This window comes from Bidens hawaiensis, unplaced genomic scaffold (assembly GCF_021521415.1).
Source record: "Bidens hawaiensis isolate Kalapana, Puna unplaced genomic scaffold, B.hawaiensis_p1.1 tig00009480_1, whole genome shotgun sequence".
Taxonomy (NCBI): Eukaryota; Viridiplantae; Streptophyta; class Magnoliopsida; order Asterales; family Asteraceae; genus Bidens; species Bidens hawaiensis.
The window spans coordinates 11271-23405 of NW_027491705.1; the positions used below are offsets into that span (position 1 = coordinate 11271).

General features: G+C 35.3%; 1 protein-coding gene across 1 annotated transcript; it reads left to right on the plus strand.

Annotated features, from left to right (window-relative positions):
* The first annotated feature begins 661 nt into the window (after positions 1-661).
* Positions 662-4103, plus strand: LOC143532595 (alcohol dehydrogenase-like 6). Its single transcript, XM_077027609.1, has 9 exons — positions 662-707; positions 790-926; positions 2180-2226; positions 2504-2829; positions 2975-3057; positions 3140-3215; positions 3495-3556; positions 3646-3741; positions 3816-4103. Exons 1-9 carry the CDS (start codon positions 662-664, stop codon positions 4101-4103), a joined length of 1161 nt encoding a protein of 386 aa, XP_076883724.1.
* The last annotated feature ends 8032 nt before the right edge of the window (positions 4104-12135 follow it).

Sequence of the window (12135 nt, forward strand, 5' to 3'; positions counted from 1 at the left end):
GTGGCCGAGGATCGTGTTTTACACGGGGCCTTTAAAACAAATTACGGATCTCTTCCAGTTTTGTTTCCCATGGTACAACGGCCTAAGCAATATGTACTGTCAGGGAAGGCTCTAGCACCCGAATAGTACCTTAGAGAAAATGATGAAGATGATTAAGAATGTTGGAATTCTTTATATAGAAAGTTGAAAAAAACACAAGAGAGAAAGTGTTATTTGGTGTGTATTTCAACTAAGGAATACCTTGGTATTTATAGTTGAAAAACCAACTCATTCAACATAATCACATAAGTTGAAACTTCAATCACCATTAATTAAACCTTTAATTTTTTGACCAAATTAAAAAAATCATTAACCAAAACTTTAATTTTAATTGACCAAATTAAAAAACAATTGACTAACAACTTAGAATAAAACAATTCAAAAGTTTAAACATACCTTTTTTTGTTCACAAAAATTTTCCAACAGAAAGTAATTAATTGCTGCTACTAGCACACTGCATCCGGTGTCTGTCTTCACCTACCCACAAATGACCACCTACCTACCTACCACCACCTTCAGAATTACAAATACATCCTCTCTCTCCCAATCCAATGGCTCACTCTCACTCTCACTCTCGCTTTGTTGTTTGTTTTTCAGATCATAACAATTATAATATTTCAGAATGTCTTCATTGTCAAGAAACCCAGGTGGAATCATCAAATGCAAAGGTAGTACCTACCTATTCAATTCAATTGATAATAATATCTGATTGATTATTTAGAAACTAAATAAAATAATAAATTGTAATAGGTGCAGTGGCATGGGGAGCAGGAGAGGCAATGACAATACAAGAGGTGGAGGTCAGCCCCCCGCAACCCTCCGAAATTCGGATCAAGGTTGTTTCCACTTCCCTCTGCCGCAGTGACGTCACCGCCTGGCTGTCCAAAGTAAGTTATCCGGCCTATTGCACACCTGAGCTAGAGCCGAGCTGATCCTGAGCTTGAAAAACTAGTATATAAATTAATTAGCAACAAGTGAGCCGATCCTGAGCTGAACTCAACCTCGGCTCGCTTACACCCTAGACTCAAAGTAACATGTTAGATTAGATTGGATTCTTCTATACTCATGTGAAGGAATTATTGGAAAAAATTGAAACAGATTTTATTCTTCTTGTTGTAAGGTTTTCTTCTTTAACCAAATTTTGTTGTTGGAGGATGTTTTGATATGGGAAATTTTCATTAACATTTTAAAAAAAATTATATATACACGCGCACTCACACACTAAATTTCGTATATATTTTTTTTCAAACTTATTAATTTTATAACTACAAGTTTTCAAATGCTTTAATCTTTGACCGATTTTGACCAATTTTGCTTTGGCCGACTACCAGTTTGTTGGTCTCGTTTGGTGAAATTGAATCGGTAATATACTAGTTTTTAGTGACTAATCACGATTTTTACAACACAGAATTAAGATTTGATTTTCCATAACTAGATATGGAGAAAGAGCCAAGTATGTATGGATCATCTTAAAGCGCCTGATAACTTGATCATTTGCTTTCAATTTGGATACCATACCTTAGGTGGCACTGCTTGCTATTTGTAAAACACACACCCAAACAACCACTTATGCTTAACTAAACTGCTTATCTGTTTATTGTGCTTTGATAACAATAAGCTGTTTTGAGAGTCTTTGGGTACTGAAACTGCTTATCTGATTTTTTTTATTAGTGAATTAAGCTGTTTTGGATAAGTAGTTTGAAGTTGGTTATTCTAGAATTGTTGTACTAAAAAACCAATAAACATACAAGTCATATTAATAAGCAATCTCAAAGAACTCTGTTTTGTTATGAAATCCTCAACCCTGTATGAATACAAGTTTACACAAACACACCTAAAGTATAACAGCAGGATAAACCGAAGGTTTGGAGTAGTTATTAATACCTTATAAGTTGAATATACTTAAATCTACAAATTTTTCTTACTTGATACTTAGTATTACATGCCCTGAACATTTGGTTACAACTTGATTGTTTTTTCATCATATTTGAGGGGAAACATAATATCAAACGTAACCTGTTGACTGTTGTGGTCGCATGATAGATTTGTTTAAGGAAGCATGCTTTTTTTCTTATGTCTTTTTTTGTTTCTTGGTTTGATTATCTTTGTTATAAAACATTCTAATATTTGGAATTTGCAGGGACAACCTGCATTATTTCCTCGGATATTTGGCCATGAAGCATCAGGGTAACTACTCACACTCCTGCTTTCTTGAAAAAAAAAAAAAAAAAAAAAAAAAACAGAAAAGAGCACAAAAAAAAAAACAAAGAAAATTGTAACCAGCATGATTAGAATTTTTGTAATAAGCTTCCAATCAAATAATTATGGCCATGAACTTATTTCGATTATACTTTGATAGACCTTTCTGATAGAATTTTTAGTGAAATATGACTTTTCATATTAATCACCTCCTCTAGTTATTTTCCAGAAAAAAATGCTGAATTTTTCATGGTGGATTTTGCAGGATTGTTGAGAGTGTAGGAGAAGGAGTAACTGAATTTGTAGAAGGTGACCATGTTCTAACTTTGTTTATTGGAGAATGCATGAGTTGCAAACACTGCGTTTCTAGTAAAAAAAGCAACATTTGTCAACAACTGGGCTTGGAAAGAAAGGGCTTTATGCATAGTAACCAAAAGTCACGTTTCTTTATCAAAGGGAAGCCCGTATACCACTATTGTGCGGTTTCTAGTTTCAGTGAGTACACTGTTGTTAACGCGGGCTGTGCTGTCAAAATTACCAAAGACGCCCCTTTGCACAAAGTTTGTCTCCTCAGTTGTGGAACAGCAGCAGGTAAATTCATTTTATATGCATATTTGGTGATGAATACACACACACACACACACACACCCACCCACCCACCCACTCACCCCACCACACATGTATACATGCAAACCATTGATTGTGTTGACAACTACAAGCTGGAATATTTCAATAGGCTTGGGTGCAGCTTGGAATGTTGCTGATGTGTCTAAGGGATCAACTGTTGCCATTTTTGGTTTGGGAACTGTAGGGTTATCTGTAAGTATGCCAACCTAAGTTTTTTATTAGTTATTTTATCTGGTAGGTTTTTTCAATTATCAATTTTTTTTTTATCAATAAGGTTGCACAAGGTGCCAAAATTCGAGGAGCATCCAGGATAATTGGAGTGGACACTAATCCAGAAAAAAGTGAAAAGGGTTTGTTTTTAATGGTTTACTTCTAGTTCTCTGCTAAAAAGAGGCGCGCCTCGTGTAGTTTCGGGTCAAAAATTGGTCAAAGTTAGGGTTTGTATGAGCTTCATATGATGAAACAACCAAAGGCTTCACTTCAGAAGTTATGAAAAGTTTACTTGATAAATAGGTTGATATGTAAAACAGATGAGAGAGATAGACACAACTTTTGGTTTTAAATAAAGCTTATGTGGTTGCACACAAACGCACATCTCACGATGCTCATAATTTTTGTTGCTTGTGCAGCGAAAGCTTTTGGAGTAACGGATTTCATCAACCCAAATGAGATCGAGGGGACGGTTCAACAAGTAACCATCTTTCTCTCTTATATTATACTGATTCTATTACCAAATCATCATGTTAACTTATATATATTTTTTTTAATTTTATTTTTTAGGTGATCAAGCAAATGACTGATGGTGGTGCGGACTATTCTTTTGAATGTATTGGAGACACTGAGATGATAACTACTGCTTTACAGTCTTGTTGTGATGTAAGTCCTTTATTAACCATTTTAGCCATCTAAATATGAAACCAGTTAAGTTCTCTCATCAAAGATACTTGTAGGGTTGGGGTGTGACGGTTACCCTCGGGGTTCCCAAGACAAAACCAGAGGTGACAGCTCACTATGGACTGTTACTTGGTGGAAGAACACTAAAAGGGTCTCTTTTTGGAGGATGGAAACCAAAGTCAGATCTTCCAAGCTTGATTGATATGTATTTAAAAGAAGAAATCGTGATCGATGACCTCATCACGCACAATCTGCCATTCGAAGACATCAATAAGGCGTTTGATTTAATGGTTGCAGGAGAGTGCCTGCGATGTGTCATCCACATGCCGAACGGATATGAGTAAGCATTGTTTTGTTTGATATGCTCTCATTATTTGTTATTAACAGAAACACAAGGTTTGATCATGTTATAACTCATGCTATTAAGATTTCATTATTTGTTATTAACAGAAACACAAGGTTTGATCATGTTATAGGTGTCATGCTATTAAGATTTCAGTTACTATGATTTCAAGAGATTTGATATTTGATACTAAACATTATATATAGTAATCTCGTATAAGACAAACAAAGTTTTGATGTGTTCAAATGAATACTGGGTCACTATAATACATTGCGTGTTCATGACGTTTTGAAGGATCCTTTGAATATGAACTCTTCTAAGAAGCCGAGATTGTTTGTTGATAACTACTAATCGAAATGTTGACGCTTGAGTCATCATCTCTTGACAAACACGACTCTCAATATACATGCGACTTATCCGCACCGATGTGTTCCATGGAACCACCAATGTTAACCAATTTTATGTTTCCCTTCTAGCATAAACTTAAAAACAAAAAGACTCGTTTATTAGTATCATTTTGAAATATTCCAAACACAAAGAAAATTATTGTAACAAGGGATAGTTACACTGTTGATTCGTGTATGATATTGTCATAGTCGTACTACCATGACCCTCATCTTGATGATCATTAGGTAAAATATGTAAATGATTTGTCGGTGAAGTCTTTACCCACACCACACCCCTTTTCGAGAGGCCTTTATCAATGATAGATCCTACATTCATCAAGGGACCATCGACAAATCATTCCCTAAATGTTCATGTTACGTGTAGTGTGGGTTGTAATCATTAAATGAGTGATAAACGAGTGATAGTAAAGTTGTAAGCATATTAAACAGATTAAAATGAGTTTTGAGTTTTATAACATGTTACTCATATAGATGAAGGTTCACGTGCTAGTGTTATTGCAACTCAGTACAATAGTGAATCATATATATTTCCCTCGTGGTGTCTTTTTTCTGTTGTTTTAATTATAAGTAGAAAATGAGAATGTATTCAGATGAAGAGCCTTATTTATATGTTATAGATGTTTTTAGATTTAGTTTATACATTAGTATAAGTTAATTGTAGAGTTAATTTAGATATTTAATGTTTCGTTTGTAACATATAGTTTAGTTATTTGTTGTATGTAACTTTCATTTTCTTATCTTGATCTCCTATTTATGATCATAACCTTCTAGTTGTAATTTATAACGTAAATTAATTACTAACTTTAAGTAGCGTAATTTGATGTTATTATTGTTGAATATGAAGTGTTTATGATTATGGAAAAATTTTCAATATTAACTTATTGAAATACTTAAATAGAACGCTATATTAAACAAAAATTAGCAATTACTTTTTAACAACGTTATTTAATGATTCATGTCCGACTCGAAAACTTATTTCCATCTTAAAACTGGGCTAAAACTAAACAATAAGGCACGTGATTATTAAATTAACAATAAAAAAGCATATTGAAAAACAATTGTGGTTCACGGTCCTAAATACTTTAATATTGGCCATCTTGGAGAATTTAAATACCTCAACCGAGGCGAAATAAAAGGGATGCTAGTGGCTGTGTAGGATCGTATAATAGACGTGTAATGCCTTGCACCATGATATCTACTCTTCAACGTTACGTGCGGTATCCATAACAAGGTAAAATGCACAAAAAATTTCTTTAACTCTTCTTATATTAATGATAACAACCAAAGTACAATTAGGATTTGACAATATTATAGAGCAAGTACTTCTGGATCACCAACTATCAAAAGTGGGGCGTATAAGTCCTTATACGGCGAATAAATATGACACATACACGCCGTCTATTATATACGACGTGCAAACTTACATGCCGTATAAACATTCCCGGCGTGTATGCTTGATATATATATATATAGTTTGCTTTGTTTCTTGTATGTGTAATTTTCATTACGAGATAATAGAATTTGTCTGCCTGTTTCATTTCTTCTTTTCTATCTGTGTCATCATTCTTTAACAATTACATGGTATCAGAGCAAGGTTATTAATTCTGCTCTTTGTTTCAAGTGGTTACTCCCATTTCACTAGTTTTCTCATCGTTATCTGATCATTTTCTTTGATCATTCTTGTGCTTTGTTCAGGAATTGATTGTTCTTTGATCAATTTCATTTGTTTCATTCAATTTCTTGTGAGATTTCTTCTCTTTTCTCCCTTTTTTCATAATTCCAGAAGTTTTAACCGTTCAAACTCTATCAAAAGTTTAAAATATGTCATACTCTTGTTTCTTAACAGTTTCTCAAAGTTTCAGATCTTTTCTTATTCTTTCTTGCTCAACATCTTGATTTTTTCATTTTGATCAACTTATACGCCATATAAGTTTCCACTTACATGGCGCATAAGTCTCTGCGAATATACTTATACCCCGTATATGTTATACGGCGCAAAATAACCTTCTTTTCGTATGTTTGTTTCGTTTTCCTATGTTTTTCAATGGCAGTTTCAAACAGTTCAGTTGTTCCAAATATGACTATTGATTCTCCAACCCTCTTTACCTTCACCCTTTAGATCATCCCGGTATGATTCTCATTTCTAAATTCTTTGACGGTAGTAGTTTCGGAGCTTGGAAAAGAGAATGACGATTACTCTGTCAGCAAAGAACAAGCTTGGTTTCATCAAAACTTTAACCATACCGGATAACGAGCAATAGCTGGCGATTTGGCAACGTTCTAATGACATGGTGATCTCATGGATTCTCAACACTCTCATCGGTGACATCAGTTGTAGTGTTTTGTATGCTGAAACTGCTCAGATTCTTTGGAGTGAGCTTAATTCCTCATATAGTTAGGCAAATGGTGCTTAATTTTATCAGTTGCAAGAGAACCTTTGCCAAATCACTCAAGGAAGCAGTGATATTGTTACTTATTTTACCAAAATGAAGTCAAACTAGGGTGAGATGAATGCGATTAATACTATTCCCTCATGCGCTTATGGAGATTCTCATTTTTTTGCTAAGAGAGATGAGGATCAAAGACTGATACAATTCCTTGTTGGCCATAATCCTAGTTATGACATGATCAGAAGTACAATTCTGATGATGCAGACTCTTTGTTCTATCAACCGTGCACATGGTATTTTAATTCAAGATGAGAAGCAAAAGGAAATTCACACCACCCCTGATTTCACTAAATATTCTGCATCTATGAATGCAAGCAGTGGAGGTCCTTTCAGTGGAGGAATGAAGAGCAAGGCCGGCAATTGGAATACCGCAAGAAGAGCTAGGCCGGCAATTGGAATACCGCAAGTCCATGCCGTAGAAGATGTAGGAGTACAAACCATTAACCAAAGAATTGATGTTTGTACAAATTGTAATGAGTTGGGTCATGCGGCGGATGCGTGTACGGTGGGACAAGCACAAGTAGATAACGTGAATGCACTCCAAGGTCAAGGGGGAGGTGGTCGAAATTATAACATGAATTCAAACACTTACCACCCCGGGTTGAAAAATCATCCCAATTTTCGTTATGGGAATCCGGCTACTCAATCTAATCTGAATTTCCAAGGGTATCAAGGAAATTATGTTCCACACCAACAATACAACAATCAGGGCTTTCAAAGTCAATTTCAATAAACGGGAAGTGGTCAAAGTGGGTCTTCGGGTTAAAGTTCTTCAAGTGCATAAACAAGGGGAACAACGTGCATATCAATGCGGTAAGTCTTTTACCTAATTTTGGAATTTCTAGTGTTCAAGTTGATCCAACACCACAGTTTGTTGAGGGGGTGGTGGAAGATATTAGTGATGAGATTGAAAATGTGGGTAATTATGAAACAATTTTCCAAAATAACTCTGAATTACAACCAAATGAAATATCTTTTTGGGAAAATTGTTCTTGTGATAAATTTTTAAATGACAAATTAACCAAAATAAGGGATGATAGGGTTGATAATAATATTATCCTGAGTAAACTTCAAGACCCAGGAGTGCCCCTTTTATCAATCCAAATTGGTGAATTTAAAACCGATCGGGCACTGCTAGATCTTGGAGCTGTGTCAGTATCATGCCCGGTAGTTTATATGATCAGTATGAGTTTGGTCCGCTGCAAAAAGTAAACACCACCGTGGTTTTAGCGGATCAAACCAATACACTTTCCCGAGGCATGATACATAATGTGATGGTACATGTGGAGGATTTCTGTTACCCTGTTGACTTTTTAGTACTTGATTATGCTAAAAATGTAACTAATGCGCAACCCACAATCATATTGGGTAGACTTCCTCGCCACTTCACTTGTAGTAATTGATTGTGCTAAGGGGACACTAGGAATTAAGTGTGGGAATCGTGATAAACGGTTATTATTATTTGAAAATACTACTGACCCTTTCATTGACAAGGAAAACCTGAAGGCGGATTTTGTTAACAAGTGTGTATCCTTGAGCAAGGATCACACGAAAATGGAGTGTTTTGTGATTGACAGATCAGTTGAGAAGAGAGAAGTTGAGCATCAACAGAGTGAGACGGTGGCTGTAAAAAGGTGGCCGACCAAGGAAGACGAAAGTGAGAACCTAAATGATCCAGGGTGGAGGATGAGGATGTTCGGGCCCGACCCTGGTTTGCCAGAAGACTGGCAATAGTTGCTTGAAAAAGAGCGTGCTTATAACGAGAAGGCTGCACGGGAATGGGCCAGCGACCCACCTTGAATGTCATAAAAGTTTAAAAAAAGGTGGTAATTGTACATTTTGTATATTTTTATTTTTATTTTGCTTTATAATTTCTAGTTTATTTTTATTTTTGGTATATTAAGTTACCATCTTAGTGAAAACTAAGTGTGGGGAAATTCTTATGGATTTCTCTTTGACACTATGTTGGGGACAACACGAGTTTTTCATAAATGAAAGTGGAGTTTTAATTAGCAATGTCTTTGTTTTATTTTCTAAAAACCATACATTGGGACAATGTATCCCAAGTGTGGGGATGGGGGAATTTTTAGTTTTTAAAAAAAAGAAAAAAAGAAAAAAAATTGAAAGAAAACCGGAAAGTGGTAAGATGGCGAGGTAAAAGTTTTGGTCCATTTTCATGGTCACAATTCCCTTAAATTAAAGTTTGCTTAGTTGTTTTAAATACGAGGTTGTGTAGTACTCTAGTCAAGGTTAGCATGCTTTCGGTACAATAACCTACATAACATGTCTGGATACACTTGTATACTGAGAAAGTGACGATTGGTGAGAGATTTGATATTCTCCTTTAGAACTTGTGCGATCAATGCATTTCGAGACCTTAGCTTGGCATGAGTGCAAAAGTGATAGAGGCAATTAGGTTAAAGCCTCGTCTGGACGAGTGCGAGTGTGGGTTTTGGGGTTTGGGCCTCATACATTACACATGTGAGTGTGGGCAATGAGAGGGGCAGGGGGTTGGTTCCCGTAGAAAACGGTATTGGACCTATTCTATTTGATTCGATCAACCCCGATGTTATTTTGCGAGACGATCTGGCTTAGTAGGTATTTCTTTGTATTTGTAATTGTTATAGTACTAATCAATAGGAAGTACTAATTATTATGTTTATTCGAAAAAAAAAGAAAAAAAAAGAGAAAAAGAAAAAAAAAAGAAAAAAGAGAAAAAAAAGAGAAAAAGTTGAGAGTTAATGTTTTGAGATGCAAGTTAGTAATGTTTATAGTTGTTTATTTTATTGTTTACTTAGTTTTGATGTAATAAGCCGGATCGGATTGCCTGAGCTACTTTCAATATTCCCCTTCCATATCCTTACACCTTGCCCCATTATAACGCGTGTTAAGTCCTCTTGATTTGCATTTGTTTTAAAGCATATATAGGTGGGGATTTGATGGCGGTACAAACGTATGCGAGGAGAATTGATTATGAATGAATATATGTAAATGATCACCGATAAGCATGTGATGGTGTGCTATGTGTGGGTAAAAACCGAAAGCATGTTAAGGTTGATTAGAATTCTATGATTTAAATATAATATCAAGTATACTAGTGCAAACCTATAGTAACAAGGAAATAGGGTATGACTTGTGTCACACCCTCAAAATCCACTAACGGAGTTTTACCGTCAGAGGGTGTCAACTAACAGGATCGGAATCATTAGTTATAATCAAACCATAAAACAAAGTTTCAAAACCATGAAAACGTTTACGAGTAATTAAATGCGGAAGCGTAAAACTATAGCAAACAATGTTACGTCACGCAGGACGACTTAAAACCCAATGATAACAGTTTAAAAATAAGTTTGCATAATTAAAATGTTTCAAGCAATGCATGTTCCTAAACCGCGCGCCCGCCTCGGCTACCTGAGAATAACATACTAAAAGTGTCAACACAAGGTTGGTGAGTTCACAAGTTATATAAAAATAAAGCGTTTAGCGTTTGCGTTCAGCGTTTTGCGTTACAACGTTTTGCGTTACAGCGTTTTGCGTTACCAGATAGTGTTATGTCAATTATATATCTATAGGTAGCTAGCCTATAAAACAAGTATTACTAAGTGTTCGACACCGAAGCTGACTGTTTATCATTTGCCTTGCCACCAGGTCATCCAGACCATGGTATGTGTTTAGCCAAGATTACACCCGCTCGACCTCCAGTCGAGTTTAGCGTTGGGTGGGGGTTTGTCAAACCCAGTAGTACTACTCAACAATGACTCGCTATTATCCAATATTAAACGGTTCGATGTGAATGAAGGACTTTAGTTATTGCGTTTGCCACTTAGTCTTTACAAGTGATATATAATCTATATTAACAAAATCTTAAATGCGTTTCGGAGTATGTATGTTATCTCCCCCAAGTGAAAAGCGTTTAAAAAGTTTAAAAGGGGAAAGTGAAACTCACTGTTTGCGAAGAAATTCCCAAATTAAATCACCAAGAGATTTTTCTCTAGCGTTCTAAAACAACAAAGAGATTTTTCTAAGTGTCGGAATATTATCGAGTCTCTAGACCCGGCACATAATACCTATGCACATAACATGTTTCGTGTTTCGTTTGTGAATTGTGTGTGACTTTAACAAATGTATTTGTGATACGTTACATGTGTAAGCAATTATTTACGTGTCATGTATTCATAAAGTACATCACTAGCAATTACTCCCCGTAAGGGCAATTTGGTCAACACATAACAATTAACTAGCCATCATTCCCCATGAGGGCAATTTGGTCAAATCATGACAATCAATTAGCAATTATTCCCCGCAAGGGCAATTTGGTCAAAACATAACAATTATATAGCAAGTATCATGTTTCATGCATTTTCACAAAACTCAGCAGCTAGTTTCACCGAGACAGAAATCCTACTTGAAAGATTGTACTATTCCACCGATCATAGCATCTCAATTAATTTACCAAAAATCATCACAAAAGCATATATGTCTTAGGTTTCCAGAACATATTTTATTATATTTTTATTCCACATAGGTTTCTCACAATCATCAAATCATTACAGCAAACTCATAACAGTCAAATTCATGCGCAACAGAATGTTATTTGAAATTCCCGTTAAACGAAAAATCCAATAAATACAAGACCACTTGGGTTAGGTTCCTAACTCAATAAGTCAACTTCCAGAAGTGGAACCAACCCAATTGGTGTCGTAGTTCATGAGATATAACATTTACAAAACAACCTAACAGCAGGTCTAACAGCTCAGCTTTGCACAACGTTTTTGTAAAATCATAAAAGTTAACTTCTACACGTCCAAAAATTGCAAATTTATATTCTTTAGAAACTAGACTCAACCTAGTTTACTGTTGTATCAATAATCTCAACCAATTTTCACATTTACACTTCGTTACAGTCAATTAAACATCAATAACACAATCTGTCCAGAAACTGTTTGCATCCAAACTCAACATATTAACTATCTATGGACCATCATGCATTCATATAACACTCTAGACTCCATAAACACTATCCATGCACATCAATTACACATTACATACATGATTATGGTTTTTGTTTGAACTCAATTCAAAGACACAACAATTAACATGTAACAATATCCAATCTAGTTATCAAATCAACAACAATCATATTAATTACATACACACATAAAATCGGCTCTTTAGGG